General features: G+C 36.6%; 3 protein-coding genes across 5 annotated transcripts; all 3 read right to left on the minus strand.

Moving 5' to 3' along the window:
- Positions 1–410: 410 nt before the first annotated feature.
- On the minus strand, positions 411–8,565 carry eag (potassium voltage-gated channel protein ether a go-go). Of its 3 annotated transcripts, none has more exons than XM_088043118.1 (9): positions 8,479–8,565; positions 6,259–6,492; positions 4,581–4,712; positions 4,408–4,529; positions 3,937–4,332; positions 3,400–3,823; positions 3,152–3,351; positions 2,757–3,009; positions 411–2,709 (listed from the first exon to the last, which is right to left on the minus strand). In XM_088043118.1, the coding sequence occupies exons 1-9, from the start codon at positions 8,555–8,557 to the stop codon at positions 1,376–1,378; spliced, it is 3,174 nt and encodes a 1,057-aa protein (XP_087899244.1). In that variant the 5' UTR covers positions 8,558–8,565; the 3' UTR covers positions 411–1,375. The 3 variants fall into 3 exon arrangements, with proteins under 3 accessions (XP_087899244.1, XP_087899243.1, XP_087899245.1); XM_088043117.1 differs by having other exon boundaries at positions 4,408–4,535; XM_088043119.1 differs by lacking the exons at positions 6,259–6,492; positions 8,479–8,565 and adding an exon at positions 5,894–6,231 and having other exon boundaries at positions 4,408–4,535.
- Positions 8,566–9,499: 934 nt separating this feature from the next.
- LOC148169781 (general odorant-binding protein 28a-like) lies at positions 9,500–10,366 on the minus strand. The gene is made up of 6 exons (XM_088043162.1): positions 10,193–10,366; positions 10,060–10,144; positions 9,921–10,012; positions 9,756–9,876; positions 9,641–9,711; positions 9,500–9,595 (listed from the first exon to the last, which is right to left on the minus strand). Exons 1-6 carry the CDS (start codon positions 10,238–10,240, stop codon positions 9,563–9,565), a joined length of 450 nt encoding a protein of 149 aa, XP_087899288.1. The 5' UTR covers positions 10,241–10,366; the 3' UTR covers positions 9,500–9,562.
- A 54-nt stretch (positions 10,367–10,420) lies between these two features.
- On the minus strand, positions 10,421–11,341 carry LOC148169782 (general odorant-binding protein 28a-like). The gene is made up of 6 exons (XM_088043157.1): positions 11,236–11,341; positions 11,099–11,183; positions 10,848–10,936; positions 10,681–10,801; positions 10,565–10,635; positions 10,421–10,514 (listed from the first exon to the last, which is right to left on the minus strand). The coding sequence occupies exons 1-6, from the start codon at positions 11,281–11,283 to the stop codon at positions 10,485–10,487; spliced, it is 444 nt and encodes a 147-aa protein (XP_087899283.1). The 5' UTR covers positions 11,284–11,341; the 3' UTR covers positions 10,421–10,484.
- Positions 11,342–14,373: the final 3,032 nt, after the last annotated feature.

Here is a 14,373-nt window from a genome sequence, read left to right on the forward strand (position 1 = left end):
AACGTAATGCGTACAAGAAAAGCAACCAACCAATTAACATTTTTCTTTTCGATAAAAATTCCGTGACAGTAAAAGGGCAAAAGAATGATTTTTATTCAACCAGTCTGGTTCTAGATTGTTATCTAGAAAGTATGTGATTTTATTGTGCGATATCCACCAAAATAACGGAACTGTACCTCCATCTAGCGGTTAGCTTCAAGTTTAAACTAAGCCGTCGAAAAGAGAGTATCTTCATTCTTCGCTTCTGCGAAGTCGCTTTAGAAAACCGCCAATGGAGGACCGCCGTCCGAACTATATAAATCAATCTCCATTGATGTGATCACATTTCATCCTTTTTAGCTGAAAATTCAGAACGAATTAAACGAGTAAAATCGCCAATTTCAGTTTTTTAAATATCTTTGTTGCTCCAACATTAGAATACAAATTTATCATAGTAATGTTCTTGTTGAAATACGCTCAAAAGCAACTTAACAACTGAAAGATGAAGAGCGTAATGAGCAAAATCCCAGTGCTTATTTAAGTGGAATCATTTTATCATCCCCAAGTCCATTTTCTACAGTGTACTCGTAACACAGAGATAACAAAGAAAGACTTGGTGATGCAGAGTGAGTCCTAAAAAACACACTAGCTCACCACCCAAAGGCTTTATTTATTAAAAAACTAACGTGAATTTTGGTCTTTTTTTGTGACTCACTCTGTATAAAAGTGTGAATGTAGTCGTTTTTACACTTCGGGTTCTGTGATGCATCTTTGATGATGTAAACAAAACAAGAAATAAAGTTCTCTCTAGGCGATCAACAAAGTGATATTTTCTTTATCAATAGAAAAGTACATTTAGTGTAGAGTTTGAACTTATCGTATTGCGTAACTGATCTAAAGTTTGAAATAAAGATGAAGATATTGCTATTTTAGCAGCAACGTCATGACGTAGAGAGAGTTCGTTGTGAGTATTTCCAATAACCTGAAGAGTTGCGTTATTGAAGTTGCTGATAAAATTCTAACTGTACAATATAATATAAAGATTTAAAACTTCCCTTCTGATTAGCTTCCAGCGCTAGATCAAACACAGTTCACTGCGTAAAAGAATTGTTTGCAATATTTGGTGTTAGTAGATAGAGCGCTGCTATTAGCGTGAACTTTACAACTACTGTAAAAGCTCTTACTTGTAGAGCAAGGCATGTGTGGCCAAAAATTCCTTTAATTCTAGTCATGTAGATAGATGCAAAAGTAATGGCCGTTATAGTAATCTAAAGGTTTCTCTTGTTACTATATTTACACGATGGTGAGGATGTCTATGATAAAAGAAGTGAACGAATTGAAATCAGATCTAATCTTAGTGGCAGGCGTAACTATGACTTTCTATCTAGAAAATGATCTAAAGAAAGTCCTTGGGTTTTCGAGAGGACGGCGTGAGCACTGGCTCATCCAGCATTTTACTAGTTTCTGTAGGGCTGGTGGCTGAACTTTCCGGAGACGTAACTTTCCCACTACTCGGTGTGGGAATTTGCGGCGCAGATGATTTTATTCGCGTTTTTGATCGTCTTTTTCTTAAAATAATAGGCCCTAAACCCGTACCTTCCGAAGTACTGGGCTTCGTCAAAAGCTCGGTAGGTCTTTCCGCTCCTGAGCCCATAATGGAAGACTTTTGTTTGAGTTCTGAGTCGCCTTGAGGAGAACTCGAACCGCTGTCAGGACTTATTCTTTTCACCAGCTCCGAAAGCAGCTCTTCCATGCGATTCATTTTTTGGTTGAGTTTCTGGATCTCCAGTTTCACGTCGACCTTAAAATCCATAAGGTTGGTCATAAGTTCTTTGTACTCTGGAGGAGCGATAGGGTCAGGGAGAGGGGTTTGGTACATCGAAGCGGTAGAAGGATCCCTTAACCCACAATCGTAACTTTGCATCTTTCTCAGAGACAAATTCCGAGAGTGAGGAGGCTCCACTTCTACCATTTCTTCAATAGTGTCTTGACGAGTGATTCCGGGGGCCGCGTTCGTCGAAACTTTTTGTAATTTCGGAAAGACCTTGTTTCCAGAGCCTGGGGTCGGTTGACTTCCGGAACTCCCTGATGACGACGAACTCGGTCTATCCTTCATCGTGTCTTTAGCGCTTAAACTCCTAGTAAATGATTGTTGAGCTTGAGTGGAGCTTTCGGAGCCCGAGTCTAAACTTGCCGAGCCAAGAAGACGGCCCCATTTACTTGTTCGTCCCGCGCTAGGTCTTGCAACTGTGGTTTTCACCCCTCCGCCGCTGCTATCGTCTTTTTCGGCCACAGAAGATAACTTCGTGGTCGACATCACTCGCATCATCGCTTTATCGCCGTTTTCTTCTCCTTTTTCAACGTCTGAAGACTGTTGGGAGTTGGGCACTTGCTGTTGGCTTCTGTCTCTCCTGAATTTCGAAAAGATTTTTCTCACGAGATGGTCTTGATTTTGATCTAATTGGGGTTCGTTTTTTCTCCTCTCGGCTAGTTCTTTCTCCCTCTTTACATCCGCGACTTTTCTAAAAATCAAACGATGTCGTAAGTTGTACGTTAGAATTAAATTCCGCGCAAAGCTGTTCGCGAAAGCTTGATAAAAATCCAACACTTCTAAAAGCTTGTCCCTTTTTATCGTGTGTAAATCACAGTATGTTAAAGCACGCACGTTTGCAGCTGACTGTCCCACCGCGTTGTCCTTCCAGAAGGAGTCGCCGAAAACGTCGCCTTTTCCTAGGGGTGAAAAAGTTAGTTTTTGGTTGGAAAAATAAGGAGGTTACCTAATATTGCTACTACTTCGTCGTCTTGGATTACTTCAAGAGATCCGGTTACGATAAAACAAAGCGAATCAATTGATTCTCCTGTGTGGTAGAGGAGATCACCGGGAGCAGAATGAGACATTGTGAAATGCATTGCTAATGCACGGAGACATCCGTCGGAAGCCAGGCGAAAAGCAGGATGCTCGTTGAACACTTTTCGATTTAAATGGACGCAAATATCAGCCTTCATGTCTTTGGGGCAGAAGTTTAAAACCTATGGAAAAAACGAGTTTTTAGATGGTCGGACGAAACGACAAACATGTGCAGCAGATGTTGGGAAAATATTTGTCCGCATTTAAATGGCAAGTTAATTTAAAAACAGGAGTCACCTGCCTGTCTTCCGCAAGAAAAAATACCTTGTCCTGATCGAGTCCTTTAGTCATGGCCCACGTTGAGACCACATAATCCATTACTCGTTCCGATAGGGCTTTAGGGACCTCGTGAAGTTTCATAAACTCTCTTACATTGTTCAACATGTCGTGATATTTCGCTGTGGCCGAAGTCATTTGCTGAATTATTGTCGTTACGTGCCCGAAGATCGTCGCATACAAAAGAGCTGGAATAAGACCTCGAAATAAATTTCTCAATAACTAACGATTTTTACCAGCGATAATCATCATGCAGATTGTAAAAATTCTTTCGTTGTCGGTTTCCGCGGCCACATTTCCAAACCCCACAGACGTCATGCAAGTCATAGTAAAATACAACGCTGTAACGTACATTGTTTTTCTAGAAGGACCGTTTATTAATTCTGGCGTGCTGGTGTCATTCGGCCAGACGTAAGAATAAGGACTTTGTGTAATATTGGCTAGCTTCCAGAGCCAGCTGTATTGGACCCCATTATCAGCGTCCGAACGGCCTATAGAGTACCAAATGCAGGCCAACCAATGAGCCACCAACATGTAAAAACATAAAAGAAGGATCAGCATTGCTGCACCGTATTCCAAGTAGCGGTCCAACTTGCGGACCACTCGGCCCAGGCGAAGCAATCTGACGACTTTTAGGGCGCTAAACAAACTACCGATGCCCTGGAAAGCGAAAGTCAGATCCCGGATCTAATCCCGGCGAATCATAAATATTTCTGTTAAAAATTTATAATTCACCCTTTGAACTCGGCTCAGATTGTTGCGCGGCTACTTACGTCTTCGTCGTGGTCAAAAGCGTTGAAAACATCGTAAGGCAAGCAGCTCAACAGATCGATAATAAACCAACTCTTCAAGTAATTCATTCTGATAACTTTGGGATCGGAGACGACCTCACCTCCCGGTCCAACAAAAGTAGTATGAAAATTCAAAACAATGTCAATAAAAAAAATAACGTCAACAATAGAATCAACAACGAGTAACGATACGTCTTCCGACGTTTTATTCTTGAAAGCCACATTATAGGGAACCATGATAGCTGTATAAAACGTTAGACACAAAATAATCCAATCCCAGATGGCTTTAAAGGCGCAGTAATGTAGTAAGATATGAGGAGGAGTTTTTGGAGCTTCTTGTCGATACTGTGGCATTATATCCGCACTCAAACTCATCATCTACCGAAAAAAATCCAAAAAGCAGCGTGGAAAAAATCCGATTAATCCCAATTGTCTCAGTTAGCAATCACTAACTTGTGCCAGATGTGACTGTTTCGTCGTGTCTTTCAAATTCGGCAGATGTGAAGAAAACTGAGACACCAAAACCGACCGGCTCCGTGTAACCGAACGGGCGAGTTTTGCGAATTTCGACAGACCTGGAACTTTTGGTTTATTTTTTTACGTTGGTGTTCTTTTCCTTATTTTACCTCCTTTGGCGTCGTCCGTTTCTATCGGTTGCTTCAAAGCTGTTATATCCCGAAACGTCAAAAGAAACAGTACCACCAGATCTCGTTCGTTTTTTATAGGCGATATCTGCAGGAGTAGCCATAATGGTGTTTCTATAAAGAGACAACAACTTGAAACTCAAGTAAAATTGTAACTATCAAGCTATTCAAACTAGTTAAGCTTAAGTTCTACGGTTTTAACTACACTATTCACTAGCTGACTGTGTTGCTCTCGTGCTGTGTAAAAATGATTTCAGTTTCCGGTTTTGTCATCGGTACCTTCATGCCGAAGAAAACTTGCGATTGATAAAGAAGTCGACAGGATACCTACCTATGGTTTCGCCTGGTACTTTTCAAATGAACGGAACAGTACCAAAAGACGACACCTCGTAGATTTATGTAATGAAAGAGGGTGTAATGGAAATGAGCGCAATAATTTAACTGGTGTATAACAAATCTTTCTTCAGCCGTTCCTGACAGCTCCCATTAGAAGACTAATATCACTTCTTTATCATTATAATTGCTAGTATTTTACAATATTTCTCGCCACTTTATTTTAATTTTGATGAAGCTAAAAGACAATTTGTTCATTTTATTTGAAAGAATTTTGTTTCAGAAAAGTACAGTTTCAGTGAGTGATGTCATGCCAATAAGAAGAATATATACAGCATGCTCATTAAAATGACAGCTAGCAACCGTGGTGAGTTCGTTGAAGCCACTATGTGTCAGAAGTCGAGGTCACGATTTTCACGGTAGCCAACTTAACACTCTCTTTTTTCACCGAACATGCAATTTAAGATCGTTTTTTTTTCAGTTGGTAGTTTTAAAAACTTTGCAAAAGCAAGAGTAAGTAAAAGAATCTCGTCATAAAGAGAAATACGTAAAATGAGACGAAACAGAGAGAAAGAAACAAAATCTACAAAGCAATAACAGGAGAGTTAGAAAATTTCATAGCCTGCAAGAGTTGAGAAATTATAACTACATACCTTCTGGAGTGCCTGTAGAAAAAATAAAAATGTTTTTAATCAGAACTTTTAACAATATGATTAATTAAAATTGACACAGTTGGAACCTTTATTGCTTTTTATTCCACACACCCATTTTCACTAGAACCCCGCGTTTTAGTTTGTTATTTAGATTTTTCATTTTTGCAGTGTTCTGCTCATGCATCGTGTCTTTTCAATTATAGTATAAGCAACTAAACAAGACAACATCCAGCCAATGACAACATTTACTAATTTCATTCAAAATTATCATTTTGAATTTTTGAATTTGAAAAACACTGAACTACGTACCTTTGTTTTCTATACAGAACATGCGCGGTGCAGGAGAACGGACCGGGGGAAACACATATAGTTATATAGTAAAGTACAAGTATAATTTTGAAAAAGGAAAAAAAGAGAAAATACTACCTAATAAAACCGGAGGCCAGATTTAAATCAAAAGGTACCTCTTTGCTGAGTCATTACAATTACACTGAATTCAAGGTTCTTCTTGGGTTACTTAAACATTTTTGTAAAATCGCATTAATTTATAGCAAGAAAACAGAAACCTTTACGGTGCAAGAACCACTTGCACCACTCTCCCTCCAAACAGAAAGAACAAAAACATCGACAGAAAAGATTGCGATGATAAAATAAAAATCATGAAATGGACTTACTATTTTTTTTGTAAAGGAGAATCTCAAACTGATCGTGCAACTGATGCTCGAGGACATGGTCTACTCTACTGATTGTCTCCTTGTCGGTAAGTTCGCCGAACATAAAGGCACACCTGCAGGATTTTTGCATAACTTCCGCCCGGTTATAGCCGGAAATTTTGCAGAAAGACTCGTTGCAATAAACTATCGGGTAGTCGACGATCTGTGCGTTTGCCAACAGGAAACTGCTGTCAGCTACAACAGAAAAAAGACTTTAATAAGCTATTCAACAAGTGATTGTAATTTTTGGGGTAAAGTTCAAAACTTCGATTTCATTTGGTCCTGACACAGATATGAGGTTGAAGATTGATGCTAAACCGATCGCTCTTGAGAGTCTTTAAGTTGACGCTTTTCAAAATTATCCGTTTTTAAAGTTCAATTTCTCCACGATTTAATTTCTAGATTAATACATTTGGAAACTCTCAAAACTCATTACTTGAAGTATGAATACCTAAAATTCGTGGAAAATGAATAGCCGGAAACATGCGGAGCTGAGAAATTAATGTACAAAAGTAAAACTTTGCTTTTATCTTCTTCTAGAATCCCAAATAGGGCATAAAACAATTTTAAGAAATCCGACGATTAATCGGAAAGATGAAAAACATCTAAAAATGTAAAAGGATTTGCTTGGTTTAAAGAATCTGGACAAAGATCTTAAAGAAAGATTATTATGGAAACTTGATATGAACGGTATTAAAGCGCAAATCTGTAGAATCTAAAATTTAAAACATTAAGAAGACACGAAGTCAAAGAAAAATGTTCAAATTGGACCCAAACACCGCATATTTCCGTGAATTTTGTTCACTGTTTCCACCCAATTTCCACCCATTTTTCGCGTGTTTTGAAAGCAAAAGTACTTGACGTAAGCAACCGAATAATCGGAATCACAATTCCACGTTTTTTAACTCGCTTTCTCCAAATAATTGTTCGCGTACTTTAAAATCCATTCTCGTTTATTTTTCCTAGATTCAGAGGGAGATAGAGTTCTGATAGGCGATAACACTGCCAAGGGGAAGACCAATTTTAAGGCTAAACGCAAACCTCAGCCTTGGACGTAACACGGAAGGTCGATTAATTCATATAATTTTGCTTGCAAGTCGCAGAAATAAAACTGGCTTAATGATAACTTTTATTGTTAATTCGTATAATTTCCGACATCGAAAACTGCGGATTTTACGACAAATTATAATCAGATCTCTCGTAAACCAATAATCTATACGAATGCGTGGGTGACAACCGTACGGTAATTTAGGTATTAAGACAAAGAGCTCTCGTAATGAACTTCACGTTACTCGAATCGACAATTTTATGACGGTTTTTGCTTCCGAGTTGACATTATACTTCTGAAAGTTTCCCGGACAAGTTTTCGAGTCGTAAAAAGTAAATCCGGAAAAGAGAAAAACAATTTTATGATGTTTATCTTTACAGAATAATTTTTAAATCTAGCGGTTATTACCTAGCTCTCTAACAAAGTTTAAAAATGGTGGATGCGCCGGGGTCATTCGTAATCGCGCCATTAAACGAGTTTTATCTGCGGTTTTCTGTACTAATGAAAAACAGAATTACTTGGTTTTGATTGTTTTAATTAACCGAAATGGGAGGTAGTGCCGCATCTTTATAAAAATTCAAATATTTGAAAGTCAGTTGAGAAGAAATAATTTAATTCCCTACGGCTCAAACAAAAATTTTCTTTGAAATCTCTTTAATAACGTAGAGCCCGAAACCCAATTACAGCCTGAATTAAATAAAAATCGTATAAAGCACCCACCAACCGAACGAAGTATGAAAATTTGAAATGAAACACCGCTGCAACAGTGATAATAAATTCCATTAACTGCTGACATAACAATAAATACAAGCATATTTTTCTCGTCTCGTAAAATTCTACGTAAACAAAGAGAAACTAGAACAAGTCAATAAGTCAAATCCAAATGGCCTAAAATATGAGGAATCCGAAAGGTAACGTGCGAACACGAATGGGGTCGTTAACTGACCTAAAAATAAATCTCAAAAATAAAGGTAATATTTGAACTTGAAAAGTGCTGAATTTGTGGGAAACTGAAGATCCGAGTTTGTTTGATTTTCATTTAGGAAGAGAATGTGTGCTTTGGAAAATTGTGAAATTTGTAAACAAACAGGACACCTCCCATTTTAGGGTCAGGTAATAATTTAACTCCTTACGTTGTGAATTGGACCTTCTGATGATATTTTCCAAAAATGTGTTTTGTGGGGCCACAAGGCCCCTTCTCCCTCCCGGCATTTCTCTTCTTTTTGTCAAACGTCCTCGGCGATATTTGTCATCTTTCCATTCTATTTGATAGTCTATTACATCCTTCTAAACAAACTAAAAGAAGCCATAGCAGCGATTGCACTTTAACCCGAGTCTAAATGCCGTAACTTGCACACCATATTGAAGAATTTGTTAACACTGATATATAGCACATTATTTTTTCACAAATGCATTTTTCAACCACTGTGCCGCCCGCACTTTCATTATTATTGTACATTCTTCCATAGCACAGCTTCAGATGGAGGAGGATGAGAAGAGAATTTTTCATAAAGTCAGTAGGGACGTTTCGATGACATCTTCATTTATTTAATTTCGTGTTGATTTTACGTTTCATTGTACTGACGATGGTATAAACACTGCGCTAGACGAATGTCATCGTTGGCGTAACGAAAAATCGAAAGCGAAGCCAGCGCCGGATGTCAGGACGCAACGGCGACGGTTCGAACTAACGGGGGTGATCGAATTTTAAACTAATAAGTAATAAGATTTGCATCGGCTTGTTTATTTAATCGAGAATAATTCAGTTTCAATACTTCAGGGACATGCGCGATCGATGGCGGAATTGAAAATGCAGGAACGGCAAGCACTTCATTTTCATTTGGTTTTAAACATACCGTCGTATTTTATTTTATATACAAAAGACAACTTTTAAAGATTTTTATTTTGGAACCAACAATTTTGAAGATTAAAACGAAAACATTGGCGCAAACCGTATCGTTCTATTTGTCTTAGTTTCGGAGATATGAAGTTCCAAAAAATGCCGTAATAAAAGGACAAATATAATTTTGCGAACACTTCCTCTTCAAAATAATAATTTATTTATTTATAACAATAAAAATTTTGAAACAATTTTTTAATAAATAAGTAGAAGGAACCTTACATTTCTTAAAAAATTAAAGAATTTAGTAATCACAATTTCGAGTCCTTTATTTTCAAAAATATTGAAAAAAAATAAAAAGGACATTTTCATAGAAGTTACGCCATCAATATGCTTTCATCCAGCCCCATCTAAAACACGAACCTAGAAACTCAAAAATTCTGAAAACCACTTACAGCTTCGGCTTCATTCTTTGCACATTCGGCCAGCACGGATGCCGTCTCACAAGGATCGGTTACTGGTTTCACTAAAAAAAACTCTGCGGTATTGTTAAAAGACTTAAAGAATTACCTCTCATCCCACAGGTGACAAATACTTTCAACAGTTTTTGATACAACGAAGGATCCTCTTTTTGCAGAGGTTTCAGTGTTAACATGGCTCCAGGTCTATCAATACTTCCGTCAGCTTTCATCTGAAATTTAACATAAGACAACTCAACCAATTTTGAATACCCACCAGTTTAAATTTCTTCTGCATGCAGTAAATCATGCATTTGCCTTCATGAGTGCTGGGTGGGATTTGACGAGAGATGAGTTCGGCGATGTCGTCTAATTGTACTTTTAATTATATTGTTATTTTGTACGTGTTGATTTACCTGCAGTTGCGTGTGTTTCTTCGGCGCAAATTGTACCTTGCTCTTGCATTTTCTCCATGAATTCGTCGAGGAATTCTTGGTTCAACTAAGCATAGTTGTTACTTCAAAAAAATTTAAAATTTGAGGTACTTACGGCGTTGGCGAAAGTTATCAAAGCGAAGAAAACAGTCCAAGCGCTCATCTTGGTAGACAATACTGCAGTTTTGATTTTCGCGACAGTTTTATATAAATTCGTTCGAGGACAAACCCAAATTGGTTAAATTAGATGTTCCTGAACTTATTTGTTTTTAATTATGGACAGAAAAACAAAGCATAATAAGATGGTTGTTAGTTCATTAGGGGAACAGGAAATAATTTTAAGTTTTCATTGATGCTATTTATTAACTACGAAATTTCTACAATGCCAAGAATTTCAATTACGCGGTTTAACCCAACATAGATTCGTCAAGACCAATCTAAAAAAATCCATAAATTGTTGCTACAGGAACTACTTAGATTCACTTACAGTTTTAGCTTCTACTTTTCCACATTTAGCCAGTTCGGTTCCAGTTTTGCACGGGTCATCGTAAATTACAGCTAAAAGAGAATTTTAATTTAAAGTTACCGTTTTATTTTAATTACCTTTTTCTCCACATGTAATGAAAATACTCAATATTTTTTTATACAAATCTAAATCTGCATCATGAAGTGAATGCAAGGCCACAACAGAGCCTACTTTATCAATGCTTCCATCATCGAACATCTAAAACCTTAATATTAAGAAAAAAAAGAACAATTTTTAGTTTTACCATGTGTAACTTCTTTTGTACGCAAAATATCACGCATTGTCCTTCATGTGTGCTTGGCTCCTTCAGTTCAATTAGCTCGCCAATGTCGTCTGTGAAATTTGGTTAAACTTAAGATATGTAGAGTGGGTTTGATTCTACTCATACATTATGAAGATGAAGAAATTTATTCAGATGTGGCGGTCTAGAACCGTCACAGCGACCAAATGCAAATTGGGACAGCACTACCAATTTTGAAAGAAAATTGCACTTACCAGCGGTTGCATGATTCTCTTCAGCACACACTTGCACGTAGTTTTGCATCTTTTCCATCCAACTGTCGATGAAATCTTGGTTCAACTACACGAATTGTTTTTTTTTAGATAAAAAAAAATTAAGAATTTGTTCTTACTCCGTGGGAGCCAACCAGAAAGGCAACTAAAACCAACAAACGCTTCATGATTGAAATTGAACATTCAGGAACTTGAGCCCGATTTTTATAATAAAAAATTGCCAATATGCCAAGGCTAAATTTAGATGCATTGTACATTTGCAATGAAAACTTTTAATTTTTCAATTAAAAATGAATTAAAACTCAAAGAGAATACAGTTAATAATGGGATAGGATTAGATTAATGTTTTTTTAATTGTTAGAAATTTTGTATTATAAATTCATCTAACTAATGAAAACGGTCTTGTTATTTGTTGAATTTTACTTGTTGTTCGATTTTGTATATTTTGGCTAAAAATTGTCGTCTATAAGTGTGCATCAATAAAAAATTTCCGGGACGACGGGGATATTTATAGATATTTTTATTGAACTATTCACAGTTTTGGTATGAATGAGATCAGATATTTTTATAGGGTTGAAAAGAAAACCCCTAAAGGAAAGGTGAATAAAACGTCTTTTGGTTACGAAATGTTAGACAATAATAATAGAAAATTAACAGTATTACAGGACATAATATTGCAATTTTTTTGGCTAAAAATAAAACTTTTTAGTTTTGCGTAAAAATTAAAACAAATTGATAATGAATATCTTATCAAATTGAAGTTCTTTGAAAGGTAAATACTTGTTTTGGTTCTGTTGATTCTTCCTCAGATGTTTGAGACACGGCGAGGTCTTTAAATCTACTAAACGCTTTAAACTTTAAATTTCCGTGAAATCTTTAAGTTAATTCAATCTTTTGATCTTTCGTTTTCTTTACATTTTTCAAATGTTTGTAAGATGAATTGGGGCAAGTTCGAACGTAATTTATACTAGATGCGAATTCTTAGTTTCTACTGAATAGAATTATGAATAAATTTTAACTAAACTTAAACAATGATAACTTTGTTATGTACAAAGGTTACTTAAGTTACTAATATGGTGCACCCATTTATATAAATTCAATTTAAAAGAAATGAATCAAGGAACGTTAGGTTTCGAACTAGCTCGTTAGGTGAAATCGAATAATCGAAACAACTCGTTCTTAGATAAATTAATATGAGGCTTCATTCAATTCCGAATTTATCTCTACGTACTTTCGAATCATGGTTTATAAAATAAATTGCAAGTTTTTATTATTTTACCTGAAGCAAGTTCGAATTTATTTTCGCAACAGAAAAACAACAAAATATTAAATCTGAGGAAAAGAACTTTCAAATAGAATAGCAGTTAAGGGGAAAGACAATTTCAAACGTGGACATCCGGTACAACTCTGTTGCTAGCTGCAACTAGCCTCGCTCAGACTTACCCCAAGTCACCTCAAACCATTTTTGTTATTTTGTCACAAAACTCAATATGTTCAGTTCCAAAAAATGCTTAAAAATAAAGCGTATTCATCCTCGGTCCATTAAAATGGCGATAACTTGATAAATAAAGTTAATAGGCAGAGCAAGGCAATAGTGACAACAAATGGGGGCATTTTTTTGTGATAAGAAAATATTTCATTTTGTCCCAACTATTAATTCATTGGCTCTCCTTGTCGTTATCAAAGTAATTTTTATAATAAAAAACGCACGACACTCCCAACTCGGACGCTTCTTTCCATACCTGCGGACTTTTGATTGGATATTAGACAAAGTGTTTGAATACATTTCCAAACCAATTAATAGAGAAAAAATTATACAGGGTCTATCAGATCTGGCGGACCAAAATCATCCCATGGATAAATGATCTTCTGCAGATAAAGAGAAAATTGTTTAAAAAAATCCATCCTTGTTGGATTTTAAAATAAGAACGGTTTTAATTGACCAATCGTGTTGTAGATGTAAAATTACCTTAAAAGATATATTTTTAACCATAGAAACCTATTTAATTGTTAATGTGCAAAAAATAATTGACTGTTATGTCATAACAAAGTATTTCTGACAATTAGACAGTCATTCCAAACGTTGATTTGTGGTTTCATTGTATTTAATAATTAATTATGTTTACCCCGGAAGAATATTTTGATATGGTCTTGTTGTATGGAGAGTGTAATCGCAGCTATCCAGCAATACGCACTTCGTTTTCCAAATAGGGAACAGCCTAGCCGAAATGTTATTTTAAGATTAGTACAGAGAGGAAGAGAATCTGGTAATTTAAAAGTATGCAGAAGGGAGGTTGGGGGTGCCCCAAGAACTGCGAGAACCGTGGACAACGAAGAAGCGGTTATTGAGATTTTTGAAGAGGAACCTGAAACGAGCATTAGTATTGTGGCCAGAAATCTTGAAATGTCCACCTCTTCTGTGCAACGTATTCTTAAAGACGAACGAATGCACCCATTTCATTATTCTAAAGTGCAATGTCTTACGCCGGAAGATTATCCTCTAAGAGTGGAGTTTTGTACTTGGCTTCTGCGGGAACATGAAGCAAATGAGAACTTCGTCACAAGCATATTGTTTACAGACGAATCTTGCTTTCAAAAAGATGGATTTTTCAATCAAAGAAATTTTCATGTTTGGGGGCGAGATAATCAGCACGTCTTCAGGCAAAGTAATACCCAGCAAAGATTTTCTGTCAATCTTTGGGCTGGAATTTTTGGGAATGCCATAGTAAATTGTTTTGAACACACACATTCTTTAAGGTTGGCCCGTACGAATTTCCCGCTAGACTCAACGGCCAAATTTATACAAATTTTTTAGTTGATGATTTGGACATGCTGCTAGACAATACTCCTCTACAAAGATTAAGAAATGTTAACATTAATCATATTTGGTTCCAACATGATGGATGCCCAGCACATTTTGCAAATGTAACTAGGAACCATTTAGATGTTAGATTTCCTAATACATGGATAGGCCGCGGAGGCCCAAGACGTTGGCCCCCCAGATCGCCAGACCTTACGCTCTTAGATTTTTTCCTTTTGGGACACGTCAAGAATTTGGTGTACCGAAATATGCCTGAAAATATTAACGTGTTAAGAAACCGCATTCAAGAAGCATTTGCTTCAATAACAGCTGAAATGGTCAGTAATGCTAGGGCAAGTCTACTAAGAAAAGCTGCTCTGTGCATTCCAGTGGAAGGAAGAAGCTTTGAACATTTACTTTAAAAACTATTTACCTATTTATTCAAATTTATACCGCT

Source organism: Gnatocerus cornutus, chromosome 8 (assembly GCF_029298725.1).
Source record: "Gnatocerus cornutus isolate USDA-ARS CGAHR chromosome 8, icGnaCorn1.1, whole genome shotgun sequence".
NCBI lineage: Eukaryota > Metazoa > Arthropoda > Insecta > Coleoptera > Tenebrionidae > Gnatocerus > Gnatocerus cornutus.